General features: G+C 39.2%; 2 protein-coding genes across 2 annotated transcripts; one reads left to right on the forward strand and one right to left on the reverse strand.

The window, feature by feature from the left end:
• Nucleotides 1-619: 619 nt before the first annotated feature.
• Nucleotides 620-11,323, reverse strand: LOC145452113 (thimet oligopeptidase-like). The gene is made up of 15 exons (XM_080330328.1): nucleotides 11,170-11,323; nucleotides 9,455-9,638; nucleotides 7,974-8,099; nucleotides 7,683-7,818; nucleotides 6,567-6,675; nucleotides 6,363-6,508; nucleotides 5,489-5,636; nucleotides 5,316-5,430; nucleotides 4,865-4,990; nucleotides 3,934-4,124; nucleotides 2,965-3,089; nucleotides 2,721-2,843; nucleotides 1,842-1,985; nucleotides 1,629-1,783; nucleotides 620-927 (listed from the first exon to the last, which is right to left on the reverse strand). The coding sequence occupies exons 1-15, from the start codon at nucleotides 11,279-11,281 to the stop codon at nucleotides 765-767; spliced, it is 2,103 nt and encodes a 700-aa protein (XP_080186454.1). The 5' UTR covers nucleotides 11,282-11,323; the 3' UTR covers nucleotides 620-764.
• A 1,429-nt stretch (nucleotides 11,324-12,752) lies between these two features.
• Nucleotides 12,753-22,936, forward strand: LOC145452117 (lysM and putative peptidoglycan-binding domain-containing protein 3-like). Its single transcript, XM_080330332.1, has 2 exons — nucleotides 12,753-13,193; nucleotides 21,089-22,936. The coding sequence occupies exons 1-2, from the start codon at nucleotides 12,903-12,905 to the stop codon at nucleotides 21,722-21,724; spliced, it is 927 nt and encodes a 308-aa protein (XP_080186458.1). The 5' UTR covers nucleotides 12,753-12,902; the 3' UTR covers nucleotides 21,725-22,936.
• The last annotated feature ends 893 nt before the right edge of the window (nucleotides 22,937-23,829 follow it).

Raw genomic sequence — 23,829 nt, forward strand, 5'->3', positions numbered from 1 at the left:
AGGACTCATGGCGTCACAGCGAAACTTGTACGAACCAATGTATTTTTGAATTGCACAACCGGAATTAGATCTCGAACGATTCACTTTTCAATACTCACTACTAGAACTAGAACCGACGGCCTTTAAAAATCCATAAATAACTAGATCCTGCAAATGACTTGAGAGATGTTGGAGATAGAAACGGGACAGAGGTCTTCACTGCAAAAACTACCCCCTGGCTACACCACTGTTAGCAGTGACGACTCTGGAACAGAAAAGGCTGGAAGAACATTGCATAACAGAACACAGTATCGGCATCACGACTCGTACTTAACGAGGACAGGTGTCAGGTGATGTCTTTTAATGCACAGTTAGAACTACACATTTTTCAAAATCCGCCAACTAGAACTCCTGAAAACTAGTATTTCAGGTGACCATCTATCAACTACATTGGTAGCTTGTACGAATCTTGCCACAGATTGTCCCTCGAATAGTGTTTCGAAATCACATTTTCTATATTTGAAATCCGTTCAGTAATCAGTTCAGTGCTGTCTTTGAAGTCGCTGCCTGTACGCAAGTACCCGAGTCCTACCCTGCTATATAGTCCCTGACATACGAGTATTGAACTCGCAAATAACAGTTTAGTATTCCAATAAAACCACATTTACTATTTCGTAGCGAACAAAAGCATCAAAACACCAGAACAATTAATCCTTCTCCGGGGTATTCAGATCTGATAACTGCAAGAATTTCCTATTCACCATTCGAGATTGCGTCAACCAAATTTAAATAGCAAGTCCTTTGGCTTTCAGGAAAGCTTCTTGTGTTGGTTCCCTTCCGAGGAAGTCTTTGAGCATATCCACGGCATCCATGGAACCGCCACGTCGAAGAATTTTGTTCCGGTAATCCTTGCCCACAACCGAGTTGAAGATGCCTTCTTTCTTGAATCTAAATATCGGGGCATCACACATTTTGCGGTTTTGCCATGGCACCCAAAACGGGTATGCCAGGGTGGCGGGAAGACATCCTTGCCTATGTTGGCAATTGTGGCAAAACACAGTTGTATCAAGTGATGATATACATCAGTTGCAAAATATATCAACTAACTCTCAACTTATTCTATTCTGTCCAAAGTGTGAAAGAAGGTCGCTATCACAAGCGACAAATTTTTTTTTACAATTCCAATATCTACCCAGCGGCAATGACATTGCACCCAACTGTCACAAAGTCATTGATTACATTTACAACAAAAGGATCAATTTTGCATGATCTCTGGTAAATATCAAAATAGATCCGATACAAACTCATAAAAGAAACCCCTTGGCTATCGTAGTAGACATTCCAGAAGTTTAAATGCGGTAGAACTGGCAATAGGATAAATGTTAGTTTCGCTATGAATGTCAGAATATTTATTACTCGCGAATATAGAGTCTACTGTTCAATTACGTTTGGGCAACCCAAAAAAGCTTTCAATAAAATTCATAGTCTGCTTATTGAGTTTCTTATGCTGTGTAAGCCGGAAAATCAAGTCAATATAATTGTCAACACGGGAAAATTAAATAATGCAATCAAATTCATACGAGTTTTTTTATGTTGTTGCAGACCAAAATAGAAAGTCAACATCATTGTCAGCACCAAGAATTTCTCACCTCGAGTAATACATATCATAACAGAAGACATCGCTCCAGAGGTATCCGTAGTATTGAGCGTCGTACCCACCACCGAGATGACCAAACGTAGCCGGCATGCATGTACCTTCGCTAGCCTCTATGCCCAAAATATCCCGGCACGCATCAGCATAGACCTAGGGCCACAGCCAGAGACATAGAAGCAATCGGGAGAAACAGACAAATCCAGTATACCTTCGTGACATCGGCGCTGTCGGAAGTGTGGATATTCAAATCCAATGTAGCCAATGCCACTTGGCGAAGTAGGAAAACACCGACGTTTGCATTGCGTGACAGGATTAATTTCTCCATCATGTCTTTCGGGATTTCGGAACCATCCTAGACAAACGTAATATAGCACGAGTGAATCATACGAATTTAAAGTAACAACTTTGAAATGGACATGGACAGCTACGTCTCGAGTTCCTTACAACAGTGGCATAACTAGTAACTGATACTGCTCGAGTGAAAGTGCTTCACATGGATAAGCTAGAGCTCCATCCAGTACGTGTGGAAAACATTAAGTACCAAAAACTATTATGTTTTACAAATAGGTTGAGACAAAATTATTCGGTCCTATATTTGCCGACACAGCTAGGATAAAACAACTCTTTAACAATTTCCCAAACAATAATATTACAAATCAAAATACAGAACTCTGCAAGTTAACTTTGTTGATTACTATCAACGCTACAATCTCTTGTGATAATTACTAAATAACTGATTGTTTGAACGTCCTATTCTGTAGGCTCCCTATAATACTATTCTGATATCCCTCATTATTTGTCTTAATAATAACAGCCTCGGATGTAGTGTGGTCATTTCACAACATTGACAGAATGTCCATATCGAATACTGATAAAAGGAGGTGAACTAGGTACCTAGCTGATATTAGTGCTTCATTCACGACCATTTTAGGTTTCAAAATATTCAGCCGACCATATCGAAAATTCTGATTCTAAATCTACTTGACCTGCTAAGAGGGATGATTCAGCTTGCAACCACTCTCCCGCAAAAAATTGTTTAATGAGTCATATTTGATTGATTAACCACGGCACAAAAACCACTGCATACCTGATAATGCTTGGACATCCTCTTCAATGCCTCGGGCTCCCAGCACCAGTTTTCAAGCATTTGCGAAGGGGCTTCAACAAAATCTCTTTCGACATGTGTACCACTGAATAACACGTACTCTGTCTGTGAAAAGTCGCAAACCCCAATGAAACAATCGATGAAAAATAGGTTGCATTCACTGGTAATTCATTAGAAAATTAGGACATAATTTCTACTTCTGTTATGCAGACACCACACGACTTACTTTCGAGCAAATCTGATGCATGACATGGCCAAATTCGTGGAAGAAGGTCTCCACTTCGTCATGAGTCAGCAGAGACGGCGCATCCGCAGTTGGCTTGGTGAAATTAGCCACCATAGCAGCAGCGACTGTAAGAAAACAGCGAGGTTTTCAGCTTGCCAAATCAAAATTATCCTATAAGTATTGGCATTGGAGTTTTGCATCCATTCTGTTGAAGACATCGGAAACTGAAATAGTATTCATTCGCTGCCCGGTACTAATCTTGAGAGATATAGGCATACCATCAATAATAATAAACACGTTTGGTAACCGATGCCAGTCCGTGTTATATTGCCGGGGTGTTAAGCTCAAAATGGGTAATTTGACACCTTTTGGAGATACTTTAGATCGCTGTTTCTGGCAACTTTACAATAAAATATAGGAATTATAACTCCACATCTTAGTTCATGAGTTTTGTATCCTGGGTTTTTTATATTATTGACAGCTGCAAGGGAGCCAATGATAATCAGAAGTATTTCCAGTAATTTCTTGAAAGACGAGTAACCATTAACCATTAACATATTCCATGGGTGTTACATTGGATAAGAACAAAATTGAGAACCACTGATTGCAAACAGAGAAACTAAGACATAGTCCAGCACACAGTTATCAAACAATCACAACATCTCAGTTCAGTTTTATCAAGAATTTCGATCGATCAAACACCACAAGACGGCAATAATATGAAAGGAGAGGAAGGAATTGACAAAACTTAGTGAAGCCAACTAATCAGACTCCCATCCTGACCTATAAATATAGTAGAAAAGGAAGAACACATTAAAAGATACATGATACATAAAATATACCGGTACATTCAATGAGGATAGCCCCCAAATGTATCAAATAATGGGCGGGCAATGAAGAGGCGTGATACACTGATACAGCACTTGGTTGCTAGGGATATCGAAACAAAACATTATCGCAAATACTCACCCAGTTGTCCTGTACCGTTAGCTTGATAACATCCCGACTGTATGCCAAAACATGCCGCGTGGCCGTATTTTCCTTCGCGCGGAAAAAGGTCAAGGTAAAAGACGCCAAGAACTTCGCCAGTGTCCACTTCCGTCACCGTGTACATGGAAACGTCCTCGTGCCACAACGACACCCCTTCCACTTGGCTGAACCTTTTTAAAACAGGAAATCAACATCCTTCGTCTCAAAGATCATGAATTCCATTGAGGAACTTGAAAGATGGTTTGTATGGCAAATTCAAAGATGGGAAACTGCAAATCCCAAGGTATCCTGCCTGAATTCGAATCTTCAAGCACAAAAACAGAGAATTAACATTACTTTCATCACCACATTGATTGTAATAATAGGCTTGCATTTATTCTAACTCAAAGAGTTGACCTTTGCCTCTTTTTATCAGCACAGTGAATGGATTCAAATAGACGAACAAGTTGAACCCATTTGGTAAAGTACCATGCAACAATATAAAATACGGACCATGAAATTCGCAGTGTAATGATGGCAACAAAGAAAACTTTTGAAGTATATTGTATCATAACAGCATTGCTAAGGTAAAAACGTCAGACTACACACACCAACAAGGCAAACTAAAGCTTTCCATTCACTGAAGTATGAACGATTCCAATCTGTGACATTAATTTTTTTTTCGGGCTATGCCTATATTCATTTGCTTCCACTTTAAGTATGATTATACAATTATTTATTCAACTAATTTTTCAGTGCAGCCGACTTGTCTCTTTCAAGACAAAATATGGTAGGCATTTATAGACTGACTTACAAAGTCGATTTTACAATTTCATGTCTTAGAGCCAAAATCTTTGCGACGTGTTACAACAATGAAATTTAAGCAAAAGTAAGTATTTCCCCCATCAGCAATCTAACAGCACAAACTTACTTGAGTCCGAGCAGTTCCTCGTAAATTTCCAGAAGGCCGGCGGTGACGACATGAAGCGGAAAGTACTGTTTCAGTTTTTCTTGGTCTACTGCATATTTCGTCTCCTCCACTTTCGTCATGTAGTATCTAATCATATACATATTTTTTTTATAAATGAAAACAATGAATTGAAGTACAAGAGCATGGCAGGAACTTATACTGCAGAACGACACTGACAAATTATTATTATTAAATTCACCACAACCGAAATCTACTTTGATAGAGGTGGTCAGAAATGAAGTACTTCTACCTTTTAGGAGTGCTCAAGCACGTCTAGCACGCTCGCAATAGCTCCGCAAGTGGCTTACTTGCACACGTACTTCTGAATTAAAACCACCAACTCTGCTACCGTCTTGAGAGGGATTTGGTACGACCCATATGGTCAGTTGTCACGATCTCATTTCAGTCTTACCTTAAATCCCACATGTTGATTTTACCATCGAAATCGACACCATTTGCTTTGCAGTCGGCTTCTTTCAACCGAAGCATCTCCTCCCGATCGGAAACTCCAAGCGGTTGCAGCTTGACTAAAACGCGGTCTCACATTGACACACGATCGCGCTATACACGGAACCAGTGATTTACCGGCCAAGCTCTCCAGAAAGCTTCTGACGTTTTCTGGACTCTTTGCCATTCTCATGTCGTGAATGAACGCGGCGTGGGTGCTGTAACCGAGGATCTTCGCCTTCTCGGCGCGGAGTTTCACTAATTCCATCAGTATTGCACGATTCTTCTGCATAGCAGTACATTACCACATCATATGCAGATCTATATCTATGGTTGCCTGTCAGTCAATCTTGCGACACTTACGAGCATCATACTTTATAACCCCAAAACTAATCCTAACCCTCCCCCAATTACCCTTACCCCAACTCTAATATATCTGACCCTAACTACACACTACGCCTAACTTTAAACCACATGCGGTAGCAGCGCATACTCATATGTCCATGGACAATATATCGTAGAACTGTGGAATCAGAGAAGCTCATAGTCATTTTTGAAATTTTCAGAAAATCAAATTCTTGAAAATTATCACTCTCTTTTGGCCATGGTTGTATTTGTCACGTTATTTCAATGCATTGGGAATTGTGCCTGGTGTATCGACACCATCTTAACCTTTAAAACTCAATTCAGCGCAATTTCAATACCGTATGCAAGTTGGAATTTGCCTCTACACCACTGATTAAATATCGTTTGCAGTAGGTTAACAATCGTTGACCACAGTTTCCATTATTTAAAATTTATATTATTAATTTCAGAACCTGTGATCGAGCTGCAAACAAATAGACATAGAATTCATTTTCATGTAACAAAATACAATTGTGAGCAATGGGTTATATGTTGAAAGTACTTGAACCCCAAGACTCCTAATCAAAATTATGAAGATGAATGGGCAATAAATGAAGTTCCAGTACCCAAGTAGAGTTTATGTTATTGATGGCTTGAAGAGCCTTACCTCTTTGCACCTGCAGTTGAATTCAAACTCCATCTTTCGCCTGGTACTTTCCACCTTGCATTTTTTCATGATCGGGAAGTAATGAGGATATTTCAGGGATAAAATTCGTTTGCCGTCCTCGCTTTTTTCCAGCGTGTTTATGATATCTGCAACATGACGATGGCTTGTCATTGGTTCCTCTCGCCACTGCCGGTATATACAAACCCTGCGGTAGACCGTCAAGTTCAGCTTCTTCAAATGCATGAGTGGATTTTTCTTCGTTTAGGTTTTTGGAGAAATCGATTTCCAGCTTGGTCATTTTTTGCTTGATAGCCTGTAACGAGTGATTATAATGACGCAGTCATATCGGGGAATGAAGGAAGCCACTCTAGTCAGGTATTAAATTTTTCTTTCAAACAAAATATGCCACTGTTGTGGGGTCAGCAATTTCATAGTTTGTTGGCGTCTACTACATTGCTGGGCATTGCTGAAGGAAGTCAGCACTGAAATGGTATAACCAATTTTCGCTACGAAATCCAGGGTTGTAATGACTCCGAGTCATGATTTTCTGGTGACTCGGGTCATTTTTTCAAAATACGGAAATGACTCGACTCGAGTCAATCTGTGTATTGACTCGACTTGGACTCGAGTCATTACGCATGACTCGAGACTCAGATGACCAAGACCGACGTTTCACTATGATTTCGAAGAATAGAAAAGTAACCACACATTGGGATTTCGTCTATTGGTCCTGGTACTTGAAAATGCAAAAAAAAAACTGGTAAAAGTGAGGAAAATTAGCATATTACAAATGCGAACCATTCGATATCACCAATCAGAGTTATAAAAGTAGGTTAAACATGACTTTAATAGGAAACTGAGCAGTCAACACAACGACTTGGACTCGGACTTGAACCTCTACTTAATGACTTGGACTTGACTCAGCGATGAATTGAAAATGACTCGACCTGACTTGAGTCAAAACTATAAAAGAAAGATTGAATTGGTACTCTGATCTGGTGACTTGGTTACTTACAACCCTGAAATAAATCGCTATCAAACCCATGCAATGTTCTAACTAGCCTTCAGAATGAGCATGATGAAAAATATTGACTAAAGAAAAAGCGCTACCGGTACATCTCTCTGTAAAAGCAACAGGAACCACTGATTTAAGGGCTGTTAAGATATGGTATTTTAGACTGATTTAAAGAATGAATAATATGGATTTGAAATATTCCGAACTCAACAACTTCAATATCAAGTCAACTCGATTTGCAGATAGCAACAAACCACCTATATACACCTATACCGTATATACATTACGCCGTCTAATGACGATACCTTGACTTTGTCTTGAGCATCTTTCGGCAAACGCAGCCCGTTTCTCTCTCCCAATTTTACCATTCTTTGCAAAAATCTCGTGCTTTCCTTGGACATACTTGACAACCCACGAGACTTCTCCTCCACCGCGGCAATCCTAGATAATACAAGAGTATTTATTCCCTTACAGAGACCACTTTGATATGAATGAATGGTAAATATTATAAATTATATCCTGCTAACACAGTTTGGTGCATTGACTGATGCGGGCGTCAAGATGGCTGTTGTTTGAGGCTAGTAATTTTTCGTTACCTGTCAAATATGTCCTGCCTCATGCTAATTTCGATTTCCATCTCGGACAGTTTCTTGTCGGATTCCGTACTTGCGTCTCTCAATTCCTTGTTGGGGTGAGTGCTTTGATAGAAGTCTAAATTGTTCCTGAAAGACGGTATACCGATGACGGATAAGATCAAAGCTGTTTCATAACTTGAATACGTTGGTGCGCACCTTTTCAATAAATTATGCCCGAGTTGGCCTTACTTTGTAATGTGTATTTTCATTTTGTCGTTACTACCCATGAAATTATTCTAGTTGCACCTCCGTTCAAGACCCACTAACGAACAGAGGTGATCACTAGGACAAAAATAAGATATTTTTCCGGATTGCAGGGATTCACTGATTAGATTGTTAGGTTGCCTAAAAAAATCTGCGCACCAAATCTGGCTTGATTCCAAGAGGTAGATGGTAGAGTTTGACAATTTTGAATATATTAAAAAATTATTGAATTATTTTTTCAAATTTTACTGCCAACACCATGAAATTGTTGTGTTGTCTAAAAGAACGTTTTTAATGAAATTTTGCTCACTTCCAACCAGTAGAAGCTAAGTTGTTGCAGTTGAAAATTGTGGATTCGCAATCCCAGATTCGGTAATCCCAGAAATATTAATAAAAAACTCAAATACCTTGTACTGGTTGGACTTGCGTCAAATTTGTTTTGCATCGTTATTGTAGACAACTCGACACTTTCATGGGGTTGACAGTAAATAGTGAAGCAAAAAAAAATTTATAATAAGTCCTGTGCATTCACATCTACCAGTGGAATCGAGCCAAATTTGGTGTACAGTTTTTTTAGGCAACCTAACAATTTAATCAGTGAATCCCAGGAATCCAGAAAAAAGGTATTTTTGAACAACCCTAATAATCACAGTTCAGTAACGATGTACTTCTACTGTTTGGGAGTAGCCCACTAGCTTGTCAAGTGACAGTTTTTTTTTGGCGAAACTGCTCACTCTTCACGCTTCCGGTTTTGAAAAATGTTAAGTAGTTTTGGGACAAGTTTTCATCGTTTTTCAGTAAAATTATCATAAGAACTGCGGGAAATAGCTCCCGTATCACGGTAACTGAATATATTTTCAAGAATTCCACGTATCGGTATTTGTAGTGCGCTAGTGACGTAAATATGGTCAGTAATTCTGAAAATTAACCAGCTCTGATCCACTGGTGCAAGTATGCGGACCCATCGAAAAAACAAACTTTTTAAATACTTACTTGAGTAGGCTACTTATGAGACCTTTATTTCTACTTCTACTTGAAATAGTTTTGATATGTCTTGGAAATTGTACTCCTACTTGCAATTGAGTATAAACTTTGGAAATTACTTGAGAGCCAACACTGAGTAGGCTACTTTAATTAGGCGCCTCTACTAATGAAAACATAGATGTTGCAAAAATAATCGTAGGTCATAGTGAAGTGAAAACAGAATATATATATCATACTAAATATGGCACTGTTACCTTTCAACACTGAAGGAGCAGTCATTCTCCGCAATCGGTAGAATGACGTTCTCAAAAGTGGCCGCAGCAACGTCAATTTTTCCAATGCCGTCGTAAAGCGCTTTTGTCTTCGTGATCAAGGATTCCGTCTGGTTTTCGATATCTTTTGCTGACAAGTCCCATCTTAGATGGATACGTTCCAAAACTGAATGGTAGATTGGTGTCAGTGAGACGTTGAATTATTCAAGATCTTTGTGAACATTAATAAAAGAAAAGATTCACTGATTTCAGTATCTGATAATGGTTTGACAGATTGTACAATTTCACAATGGCCACATTACCATGAATTTCACTAGGTAGGCCTATGCGGGTTTGATGACGTCACAAAGGGTTGACGTCATAATGTTGTATCTACCATATCTACCATCAGATACGTATACGGTGACAAAAGTACAATAGGATACTATCAAGCAAGTGTCAAGCAGGTATACCCAGCCAAGAAGAAAGGGGGATTGAAAGAAAGAAGTATAAAAAATTTCAAATTCGCCAAGGTAGTATCCATCTATTAGGGTTAAGGAAGGACACACGTACCATGCCTGTCATGAATGATGTATTTAATGTCAGTATAAGCCCTACTTTCGCATATAGCTTATGCTATGACAAATTAATGAGAAACAAAGATTTTTATCAGCATAGCGACATCTCGCCTTCTATCTTCTAATTACTCATATACGATCAATATGTTGCTGATATGCTCACACAGCAGATGAATGTAAGCGGGAATACATCGCTTATTTCTAAATGATGAAATTCACCAGCAAGTTTAGGCAGTGCGTAACAGAATTGTGGGTAGGCTATGCGGCATATCCAACAGGTATGCGCGAAATACCTTATTCCAGCGCCTGTGCCCATAATTTAACTTCAAAAAAGTAATGGTATAAATATCTCTCATTTACTTGTACTGAAATCGCAAATATTATATCGATTCTAACTATATAGCGTATACAGAAAAATGAATTGCCACACAACCTGTGGTGTGAAACGTAATAATTTTCGTCAAGTAACGGTAGGCCTATGGTGTCCAATCGAAAGAATGACCAACACAAACGTAATGAATTATGTTTGAATCTCAAAAATTTTGTTTAATAGACTTAATTATAATGTGCATGCCATGACAGGAATATCACAATCAATGTTCCCTCTAATTTTCGACGAGTTTGCGCACACTCACCAACTCACTGCGCAGACCCTTGCACAACAGTGCGTAACGACTAAAAAAAAGGTCGTCACTTCGGATATTTTGTGCGCAACTTAGATTTTCTGTGCGCAGAGACCACGTTAGCACTGCGCATTTGCGCAGCTTTGAGGGAACATTGATCACAATGTATATCGTACGTAAGGTGTCACTACATTTATAGAATTATGATCTATGCGTGACAGATAATCTATTCTTCCACCGTCCGTTAGAAATAAAGCAATTTATAAAGGGAAGGGACTTGATAACCATAGATATGACAAGGTATCGATGATGTGATCAAGTAATGCAAGTTATTTCGAAGGACTTGACAAATCTATATTGAAACCATTCAAGGATTGAAACAATGAAATTCAGTCACCAATAGCCATTATTGAGTTGATGGAACACTTTTTGTTGAGAAAAGTCAAGTTTCTTTAATTCAGTTTTAACATTCGCATCAACTTGCAAGGCAGAAGTTGAAAATGCAATAAACACATACTTCCCGATTGTTTAGTAGAGCACATTCTTGAAATGATTCTTGTCGCTTGAATGGTATGTGTTTTCGTTGAGAATTTGAACAGTTGCAAAATAATGGATTTCTTTTTTAACATTAGAAAACTCCTGAAAATATAACACAACGTCAGTGAACTAATGAATTATGACCATTACCAATTAATATTGCATATATATCTCATCCATATATCAATCCCGTGGATTATTGATTTTATTATCCGGTCACGTCGTAAGTAGTCACGTTTTACTTAATCCCAATATAATTGATTGATCATAATTATTGATCTGGATGCAGTCAAATAGGATTTTTCAAAATAAATTCTAAGGCTAAGTATATTAGAGTTATTTCTCATAATCGGGATAATGGGTCGCTACTACCCGACCCAAAATAGTAGCTTTTGTCTTGTCCGCGTAACCAATTCTGTTGCATTGCGTCTTATCGCATTGTACATTGTGTGTGTCTTGTTCAGATGAAAATATAATCAGATGATTATTGTCGGTGATCTCTGTGAATTGGAGAGGTTGTTTTGTAAATAATATTTCTGTGATAAACTTTTTTTTTTTCTGTACCATCTTTTTCTACTTTTTACTCCTCTTTACATCGCCTAGTAGGCCAAGGTGCGTGTCTGATTACATAGACTACTCAAAGTCGCTTCGACACCTTCCTATCTTTTCATTGTATCGCATTTTTGTGGTGATTGAACTGATAAGAATTGCTAATAAACCAATGATGCTGAACTATTGCATATGAAAATTATATTTTAAAATTCTATTCTAATTGCTGTCACTGTTCAGTTTATTTCGCCTCCATATGTAACACTGGTTTCACCTTCACGGTGAAGGTGCCCGTTGTGGATGTGGTGAAGGGTGAAGGCTTCGCCCTTCACCACATCCACAACGGGCACCGTATAGGAGCAGCAGAACTGCAGCACAGCAGGCTTGCCGTAGTATTCTTGCGGCAGACCAGCTGATTTCAAAATAACGGGTGCCTGTAAATTGTCGCTGTTGGCAATGTCAGTGATATCACTATATAATTTTTTTTAGCGTTATGACCATATATTCTGACGATCATTAGTTCGTTAGTTCCTACGTTCCCACCAATTCAAAACACAACATTGTTGGATTAGAGACTAAATCAGATTGCGGTGGGTCGGTTGTGGGAAGTCAGGTTGAACTTGAGTAATGTTAGTTACGTTACTTTTAAATGAAGCTATCCCGTCCTAACGGTATAGCACTAAAACAGCAAGTATGCAAGATTGCAGGTCAATTTGAATACCTCAATCTTACATAACATCTGTATTACCTTGCTGACTGTTCAGAGTCCAGTGTACCTGTTTGATGCTGGTGTGATCAGACTAGATGACCTTCACGGTCTTATCGATCATTCCTATTTAATACCAAATACTGTGCATGCATATTTTCTGTACCACCATCACTGCCGTTAGTTATGCATTTTGGTTGGATGAAAATAAAGACTCTCTCTCTCTCATGAAATACGCCGAAGATGAAAGAGCTGAACAATGCGGAAATGTCATACCCGTCAATTTAGAGCGTACTTTGCTGACGACTCATAAAACACTCGAAGGTATGTAAACTTTTCAGGCAAGTTGAGGTGAAGTGCTGTCGGTCGGCCGGTGTTCGGGTATTGTTCAAGGGCGAGCGTATATTTCAGCCTGAGAAATCGCCTAATTCCATAACCCGACGGGAAAGACTGTGCCAATGAGCGTTCATTCCACAAAAAGGGAAACAAAGACATCCTTATTGGGGGACAGTTCTTTCGTAAAATACGATTCCCTAAATGCAAGTGTCTCCTCAGAACCGGAGGTCACTGACACGACGACCACCGTGCGGAGGAAGAACAAGGATACACACACTCTACTCGAATTGAAGCCGGTAGTTGGGAGTAAAAGTTCTGAACAGTCAAGCTACGATGAAAACACTGTGTTATTATGTGAGGAGATAAAAGACGGGGACACTCTCCAGTCCATATCGCTGAGATATGGTTGTACGGTAAGATTTTGTACTTTGTGTTCCGATATTTCCATAACCTTATGATTTGAAATGATTGTCCATTTTTAAACTTCTATGTCTATTGCAGCCAGTCACACAGTTTTAGTGCAGGCCCAGGCCAGGGCAGTACAGGCATTGAACATAAAATAAACACTGCATCTAAGTTAGATGATCTAACTCTGTGTCCAAAACCTGTCCATGCTTATGGACACTGCGCCCTATAACGGTATAGTGTATAGCCACCCATACAACAACCAAAGTTGCATTTCATGATGTACCGTAGCACAGTGGTCGGCAACATGCATGCCAAATGTCAAAATCAACAAGTGCGTGCCAAACATTTTTTATGTTTGTTTTTGCGCTGGTACTACTGGTAACTTTAAACCCATTAAATGGAATGTGTTACTATAGGCTAGACACAATATCTTTTTCATTATTTTTATTGAATGCAGTCACAAAAATCTTTTAGATCTTTTATCTTATTTTTTTTGTTTTGCACTGTATTATTTATTGTATATTATATTTGGACATTTCCAGGTATGCCTACACGTGAAATCCATAAGTAGGCTGCAATGTGGAAAAAGAGTATACTTGATTCTCAAAAATATTTGTTTACTCGTACTAGTCAAGCCATATACAGATAACAATGCTATTGTCACCTTTTTGAGACATAAAAGTTTACCCGGCAAAGATTCCTATAGCTTGTGAAATGATACTTTGTTATCATATGTGTTGATCAAAAGATATTTGTTCATAATCATATCATAATTATCGGCTCTCTAACCAAACTCTTGCTGTTGGTTTCACTTTCTGAACTGTCACGGTTTTCTGTTTTCGAAATTTGTGTTGCCCCGTTTGGTCAAATAATTTGGTGCGTCGTGTGAAGCAATCTTACTTTTCATGAGTGGAACATTTCTTATCAACTCAGAATTGCATCGCGGGCTGGATGAAATCTTGGTTCCAGCCCGCGGGCCGTATATTCGATATGTCTGGTCTAGAAGGTATATTTGTGCAAAAGGGTAAAATGTGGAAAAAAAGTCAAGTAGGCATTGCTTCTTACAATCAGGTATTTTTAAATGTATCCCTAACTCCATCTGACTAATGTGGTACCGATGCAAGCTAAGCTTTCTAGATGAACCAGATGTCAGCTAAGCCTTGAAGTGTAGCAAGCGCTTTTTCTGATCAGGCGCTATTGTCTTGTCTACAACTTGTCTGCCTGCTCGGGCCACCCTAGACCCTAGTGTGCCGTACACTCAATTCCGTGATCTTCAAAATTTACACAAAAGCCGTAGCCGAGAACATGAGAAGAAATATTTTTCAACAACACTTTTAACTTAGGAAAAGGTAGCAAGTTTCAAGTACCGGTATGAAACTGTGCCTCTGGTGTCTAATTACGTGGAATTGGCTTTGTCGTGACCCAAATTTATACCTCCGTGATCAATACTTTGGGAGCTACTGTAGTACCGTAAACCGGGGTAACTTTGGACACTAAGCAGTAAAAGATTTAAATGGTTATTGATGGAAAAGGGTTGCCGCTGGATGTCCAATTCTTTTTCATGAGGCAACAGTACCACGAGTAGTCTCAATAAAAGGTGGATTTATTTCATTACCGGATAAACTTGACCCAACATTGATAAATTAATGGCGGGGGTCAATTTCATCAAAATTGATGGCCATTAAACTTCTTACAACCAAACATAGATAGCATGTGATTCATAGATTCAAAACTTGGCAGCTGATACCGCTAAGTAGTCTTAATCCATGGCAAAAATCTCAGTGGGCTCACCCTTAGATCAATACAAGAAAATGTGATGTCCAAAGTTACCCCGTCAAAATTCATCAGAACGGGGTAACTTTGGACAGTGGAAAATGTGATATTTAGAGCTTTGGAAAGTGGCTGCTTCATCTGTGTCAAAGTGTATCGTCAACTCAATTCCTTATGACCGGCCTGATGGCTTTTTAAAATGGAATGAGAAGATTAATGAATTAAGAGTTTGCCAAAATATGAAAAAATGGTTAGGCAATGAGCAGAGAGATTGTAATCGGGTGTAAGCTACTTCAAAAACTTATCACATACCGTAAACCGGGGTAACATTGGACAATTCTCAACAATTCCGCTTTGTATTTTGGAAATGCTAGGGTGTAGGGGAGGCAAGTTTTGTGTTTTTTTGGAGTCATGGAGCAAAGATTAGAATTAACTAATCCTAAATCTTCATGGTCATAAATAAGTACCTTATTTTTGTAAATTATCCGTGTCCAAAGTTACCCGTGCATGTGGGGTAACTTTGGACAATGTAGTTTTTTGTATGCCTATACCCTCTATTGTTTATGAAACCTCGTAAATGAGGCTTATTTGGTAAGAATTGATGAGAGCAGTGACTAAAACTGAAACAAAATAGTACATGTCTGGCCTATTGCATGATTTTTACCTAATCCCCCCACCCCCCAAAAAAATAGGTAGTTTATGAAGGCTAATGCCCCCTTATTCATCCCTTTACTCAATTTTCCCTCATGCCTTCACCAATTGGGACTTATAATAACGTATGGTGACAATGGGGTATCCCCCTGGCAGTGTCAGCAATCGTTAGCAAACATTAAGTATGTTAGCGTGATTTATTGCCGATTTCGAATATATTACTGTTCTAGAAAAGATATATTTTCCCTTTACTATGTCCTCTGATGGATATATTTGTCGTAATTTACGATATCCCATATTCAGCAGGCGCATCTTTAGGAGTAGCCTATGTGATAAGTTTTTCAAGTAGCTTACACCCGATTACAATCTCTCAGCTCATTGCCTACCCATTTTTTCATATTTTGGCAAACTATCAATTTATTAACCTTCTCATTCCATTTTAAGAAGCCATCAGGCCGGTCATAAGGAATATAGTTGACGATACCCTTTGACACAGATGAAGCAGCCACTTTACAGAGCTCTAAATATCACATTTTTCACTGTCCAAAGTTGCCCCGTTCTGATAAAATTTGACGGGGTAACTTTGGACATCACATTTTCTTGTATTGATCTAAGGGTGAGCCCACTTAGATTTTGGCCATGGATTAAGACTACTTAGAGGTATCTGCTGCCAAGTTTTGAATCTATGAATCACATGCTATCTATGTTTGGCTGTAAGAAGTTTATTGGCCATCAATTTTGACGAAATTGACCCCCTCCATTAATTTATCGATGTTGGGTCAAGTTTATCTGGTAGTGAAATGAATCCACCTTTTATAGAGACTACTTGTAGTACTGTTGCCCCATGAAAAAGAATTGGACATCCAGCGGCAACCCTTTTTCATCAATAACCATTTAAATCTTTTATTGCTTAGTGTCCAAAGTTACCCTTAAGTCCAAAGTTACCCCGGTTTACGGTACTCCTAAAGATGCGCCTGCTAAATATTGGATATCGTAAATTACGACAAAATATCCATCAGAGGACATAAGAAAGGGAAAGCGTATCTTTTAAAGAACAGTAATATATCTGAAATCTGCAATAAATCACGGTAACATGCCTAATGTTTGCTGTCGATTGCTGACACTGCCAGTGGGATACCCCTTATCACCATATGTTATTTATAAGTCCCAATTGGTGAAGGCATGAGGGAAAATTGAGATAAGGGACGAATAATGTGGCATTAGCCTTCATAAACTACCTATTTTTTTTGGGGGGGGGGGGGTAGGTGAAAATCATGCAATAGGCCAGACATAGACTATTTTGTTTCAGTTTTAGCCACTGCTCTCATCAACTCTTACCAAATAAGCCTCATAAACAACTGAGTGTAAAGGCATACAAAAAACTACATTGTCCAAAGTTACCCCACATGCAGGGGTAACTTTGGACAAGGATAATTTACAAAAATAAGGTACTTATTTAGGACCATGAAGATTTTGGATTAGGTGATCTTTGCTCCATGACCCCTGAAAAACAAAAAACTTGCCTCCCCTACACCCTAGCATTTCCAAGATACAAAGCGGGATTGTCCAAAGTTTCCCCGGTTTACGGAAGATGGACCAAGAATAATAATGGCAGCTTCATTTATGACCCATGAACTGTAATTTGATGTGTAGTGTCTACTCAATATCTTTCGCCAGATATCCAGGAATATAAGGTTAGCTTGCATAGTGATTGTAATGTTTATCAGATAGACTGATATGTGATATGTAATCATGACATAGACCTATGTTTCATCGATTTTTGGACATCCTTGGGTATTATTCCAATTGCAGTTTGGTTTAGCTGCTGTATATCTGCCTAACCAAACTTGTACCTTTCCAGGTTATTGAAAATATGTGTTTCCTTGTTTATTTATAGGGCTGGAACTATTTGGCACTTGATACAAAAAGTTGCTGACTTGGTAACAGTTCATTATTTCATTCAGTTACGAAATTTTGACATTTCCCTGCACTTTAATGTAATTAGGCTATTGCTTGACTGAAATACAGTTCGAAATGATGAGCCTGATGCTGTTATAGTGTTAGACCTCAGTTACCTGAGTTTGCAATTCTATTAACTATCCACAATCATATTGTCCAATAATTGGATAATGCACCGCGATCCAATCACTTCTCCAAAGCTACGTTTAGCTGGTGTAATATGATGATGACTAATCAAATTGTTCAAATAAGGATCATATGCTGTTTGCAATCAACTTTCCCAAACCTAAGGAAGGGGAATTTTCTGATCAATACAGAAATTCTTCCCTAGCCTAGAGCATGGGTGGGCATGGGCAACTTCTTCAGTCGGCAGGCTGCCTCATATGGGAAAATGAAATACTTGACTGACCGGAATCCTGAATCGATGCCTAGCGTATTTAACCACCTATACCAGTAAAGCAAATAAAACGTATTTAATGTAAACTTTAAGTTTAAAGCATAGTGATTGAAAACAGTATTTAAAGGGGCACTGCACTCTGAACATGATGTGGTCTCAAATTTAAGGGCAAAACGAAATAAAAATGTTGGCCGCAGCCGTTTTCTTCAGAACGCCACCGTAATGGAGCTGCAGTTTATTGAAATTTCGATAGCAACTTCACGCTCCAGTAGTCACACAGAGATCGAACTTTATATAGTTGTCAGCCGATGCTATGAAGGAAATATGTTGTACACGCCCTATGTCCTAAAGAAATAGCATACACTGGGCCCGACTTTGACATAAATCTCCTGACTGAACATCTTCCGTTAAACGCGGTATCTAATCCACCTTGGCGTGTACGACATATTTCCTTCATAACATCGGCTGACAACGATATAAAGTTCGATCTCTGCATGACTGCTGGAGCGTGAAGTTGCTATCGAAATTTCAATAAATTGCAGCTCCATTACGATGCCGTTCTGAAGAAAACGGCTGCGGCCAATATTTTTATTTCGTTTTGCCCTTCAATTTGAGACCACATCATTTTTAGAGTGCAGTGCCCCTTTAATGGAATTTATTATCATAATGTACTCAAACAGCTGTTGAAGTCAATGAGACATCTGTGGTCGATCAAAGTTGTCAACAAGTTCTTCGAAGTCTGGCTGCATGTCGGACATATAGCATGGAAAGCCTTAGTAAAGACTGCACATGAACATCGGTTATATTGGAACATAGCTTTGTCTTGTTATTGTTCATGGTCGAAAAGGTTTGTTCACAAATGTATGTCAGACTAGATCAGAACAAATAGTTTCATGGTCAATGGTCAACTTTCTCATGTTGGGCTACATTGCACGGGAAAGTAGTTCCCAAAATTTGACTTATTGACTGAATATGATATAAAAAAAAACAGCTCCGAAAGTCTTCAAGATCTGCTATGTTTCCTGAGAGCAGCGACTGCTGTTTTGTCTGTTCTTCTCCACAGGCTAATCCTAATTCCAATCTGCGGCAGTAGGGACTGTCCAACTCTCAACCCTGTCAACCATATGTTATTATGAAATGAAGCCAGAAAATAAATAATTAGGCCTACCTATCGGTGAAATTCTAATGCTTGCAAGCAGACATGGGGTGATTACTTCACGAATGTAATTGATTGCGATTATGATTACTTTGGAAAAGTAATCACGATTACTCACGATAACATTAATTTTGCTTCTCAGAACTAATCTTATAAGAAGATATATTGGAAGACATTATAAGGAATTAGGGATTGTGATGAAAAGGTCTAATGAGATAACAACTTTCTTTACAAATGAGACATCATTTGCTTGTTATATCATAATGTACCAATTGCTCGACTCTATAGGGGGACAATTTATCGCACCCAACGATTTGCCTTCTTGCCTGGTTTGTAATAGTCGCACCCCAAACTCCCCAATAGGGTGGGAAGCGAGCTCGAAGGGGAGTCAAAAGTATATCATAAATCAATATACATTATAGAGTATTTTCGAGAGATTATATTAACTTGGAAATTTTCTTCGAGCTTCGCGATTTAATGTCTCTAGATTGCTTGATTTTTAAGTGCAAACCTCTCCACTCAAGAAAAAAGCATGATTTATAGGAATAGGCATTTCCGTGCCGGTCATGACCGCGCCATAACACACCAAAGGACATAAATGCAGTTTCGGCTAACATCCGACTCCACAAAGTGTGCTACCAAAGACCTTGGCTGGAACTTTAGGTATGTGTTCTATGTAAATAGTCGCGCTGTCATTCCAGTCTCAGCCCAACACATCAGATGTCACCTGGGCACCCACAAAGGAATGAAGACATGACAATTTGTGCGTGCGTCTCATGAAAGTTTTTCTTTTAGTCTGCTGCGTTTGGGCGACTACTATATCTTTTGATTATATAACAGACGGCATGTAACGAATCAACAACATACAACAATATAATTATAACAATACATAAATATCAATTATGTGCCCCTAGCTCTACAGGTAAATCTGACCATCGGGGACTGTGAGAGTAATAATATAATGCAATTACCAATATTATTGACGAAATACTGTCGTCAACTTGAAAAATGACCAGGACATCCCTATGGGGGCCCAAGACCAACTTTTAAAGCAGGGGGACGAATTGCTGTTTTGATCCTGAATCTAGCTATAACCCACGCTTAAAACTGGTGTAGAAGCGGATGGCTATGGCGGCAGGTCCGAATGTTGAGTAAAGAATTGCGAAATAACGACTGGCGCCCGTTTCTAATAGAGTCATATAAGAAAAAGATAAAGTGAATATACAACTCTGCCGTCCACTTAATACATATACTACAAGCTGCCATTACGAGAAACGGCAAAGAATAACGGCTCTGTTATGATTTGTATAAGCAGCTGTTGATTTAATTAGTCGTTGTGGAAATTGTAATGTTTCATTTAAAATTTCAAATCTTTGTTGGGGGTTTACGTAGGCTACGTGCATAGGCCGACTGCTCGCCAACCAGCAACGGTCAAACTGCATTCAACTAGATGACTAACATACGATAGCCGTCGGTTATTAATATGAAGCGTAATGAAGCATAACCTAACATCAATACATAAGTGACTATTTGAAATTAGGAAGAGGGAGGCTAATACTTCTGACGTAATAATGAGCAGTGGCGTTTGAAAACCATACGTTTGTGCTATCACTAACTTGGTATGATATCTCTTCCTTGTTCACGAATGTTCAGTTCATGTCATAGTAGTACAAATAAAAAGCAATCGTTCTTTCACAAAGAAATCGATTAGATATGGGAAGTAGTCGATTACGATGACGATTACTTTCAAATTTTTTCGAATATAATCGATTGCGATTACGATTACTTGACAATGCTGTAATCGTCGTAATCGATTACGATAACTAATCACCATTACCCCATGTCTGCTTGCAAGTTGCAAGGCTTCTGTAACTTGATGCAGTTGTTTTAGGAAGTCGGATGATTTCACTCTTCAAGGGTGACGGGTTTTAGAGTACTCGCCCAGAAAACTCCTATTTTACACGCAGGTCAACGAGTTGAAACGATGCAATGGGCTGATCACCGAGCAGGACTTTTATGCGAGGAAGAAAATCAAGATCCCCGTCAACCGCTACAGTCTGCTGACGGTACCTGACGAGAAAAAGCGACAGCGAGAGGAACACGACAATTTTTTTTCCGTGGGCTCCGTCCGTAACTTCACACCCGCAGCCACGAACGGACATGTATCGAAAACCGTAGTTACAACAATGGGTTTTAGCCCAAGTCACGGAGATTTGCAGGACAGCCACACGCGATCTTCGGATTGCGGATCGTCGGAGAGTTTGGAAGACGCGCCGCTACTTGCGGTAACGTCGTCCGAACGAAACGTGAGTCCCAGCCTCGACGCGAATAAATACCTCAAAATGCTCGATAAAGACATCAGAAAAACAGTGAAAAAAGCAGACTTGAGAAGCGACCCTTCGCAATCAAACGAGAGCTTAAACGAGGTGCTATCGTCGATTCAATATTACCCCGTCAATCCAATTCCTACCGACGTAAAACGGAGGAATGAATCTAACGGTGCAGACTGCGGTATGAGCTGGTGGTCCGTGATATTGTGTTTTTTCATTGTTTTAGGTATCATTATTGCGCTGGCGATATTCGAATGGTATCATTCCGATTAGTTGTGGTTTAGCTTAGCGGTGTGTCGGGGAGCGATCTCGCGGTGATGTACTCGGGTGGTTCGGTTTTAGCACGAAGATACGCTCTGCTATGCAATGTCGACTGTGGATCTGCTTGGGCCTTCAGTCGCGGTTATAATTCTCAATTTATCTAGCCGAGAGGCTGAGGGTATGATTTCACCCATAGGGAAGACTGTGCAATAAACATCATGACAGAGTATTGCCTTTAAACGTCGATTCTGCCTAGTTTCAAGTTCTGACTGTATTGGTTTGTTCTGTGACGCATCGAATTAGAAATGTGCTATTCTTTGTGTAGAGATGGGTCCCGAACGATGCCTGCCACGTGTAGACTGCGTTATTTTACTGTTCCGTCGTAAATGCCTATCGTGAGCTTCAATTTTACTGCACTTTCATCTTGCGCAATACTACCAACAGCATCTATTCACTTATGCGAAAAAAGTGGTACCAAAACCTGAAACAGGCATGATCGTTCTGTTTTGCCACCAAGTTGATCATGACATGACTGTATATTAGCAGGATGTGTGTTGCTCACAGATTTTAGGTTAAGTTTTGCGTGATTAGGATGCATGAACACACCCAATTTAATCAAATACCCTTACTAGAATAATTTGCGATAGTATTAAACATCAAATCCAATATTGACAGAGTAATGTATTAGATGATAAATGTGATTGCACTTTATGCTATACTGCTTTTCGAACCTTTCCGAATATCTGTAGATTACATCCTGTTTTAGCAAAGTCGGATACTGATGTAATCCCATATGGCCGGGCTTTGTCGATTATTACCGTAATAAAAATGTTCCTGCAGATTTCGACAATATACCATTGTTTCGATATTCAAAATACTTCCTGTGTTCATGACGATATACTTATTTTCTTTCTTGCTATGTTCGGTGCTGATCGATGTTAGTGATTTATCTTGCGGACCTAGCGATTATTTCCTTCCACATACTGAACTGCGTCAAGTTTCCTCTATTACTATTTATCGCAGTGTGACCAAGAGCGGCGTTGACCTGCTTCATGCCAATGTTGTTATACTGTCTTTTACTTCATTTCGACTGCAGGATCATGAAATATGGCCTCTATCGGACGACAAGGAATTTATTGTACTGTGTTTTACGTGCGGTGACGTTTTATTGATATATGACCTACATGGGAGTGACGAGTATTATAATAGATTGATTCTATTTTACTTCGCATGGTGTGATTGGTGTCTTCAGTCGGTCAGAGAGAACAACCCAACAATATGTTGAGGGTGTGAAAATATTTGTCGGTATGATCTGTAGGATGGTACAATGAACTATTACCGGAGTGCAAAGGCGGCATGTGATAATATTGGGTGGTGGGGAAAGGGATGCACGCCATGTTTGTGGTCTAAATGACGTCATGACCGACATGAAACTGTGGGTCTGGATGCTCACAGCTCAGCTCCCACAGGTACTGGAAAGACAGAAAGCCAGCAATCAATTCCAAATTCATACCAGTATCAATCAGGTCAAGAGCTTTTCCATCAGTTGGGTTTATTCCTTGCCATATCCAATTAGGAACAGTCAACCAAACAGTCACTTTACTACCTGGATTCAAAATACCACAAGAATTGCCGTACAATGAAATGTCTCGGTGTAGTCATTGGGCAAACCCGTACCTCGGTTGAGACATATTACAAGTCACAAAAGATGAAGTAGCGTTCATTAACACGGGAAATTTTGCTGCTATTAATATTAGATTGACATAATATGGTACCGTAACCCTAAATAGCGAGTTAATTAAAATCTTGAATACCCAGAATGACATCGTTGTGAATCGAGACTATATTTACACATTCCAAAAGAAAAGTCTCACTTTTATGGTTTTGACTCAAGTGAAGTTATTTTCAATGCACCACAGAGTCAAGTCCAAGTCGGTGAGTAGAGGGTTGAGTCCGAGTAGTGTTGTGACTCGAGCCCAAGTCATTGTGCAGGGTTGTAATGACTGGAGTCATGACTCGACTCGAGTCACGATTTTCTAACGACTCGACTTGACTCGAGTCATTTTCTCAAAATAGGTAGATGACAGGAGTTAATCTGTGTATTGACTCGACTTGGA

This window comes from Botryllus schlosseri, chromosome 12, assembly GCF_051294905.1.
Source record: "Botryllus schlosseri isolate E-star chromosome 12, Bs_hap1, whole genome shotgun sequence".
NCBI lineage: Eukaryota > Metazoa > Chordata > Ascidiacea > Stolidobranchia > Styelidae > Botryllus > Botryllus schlosseri.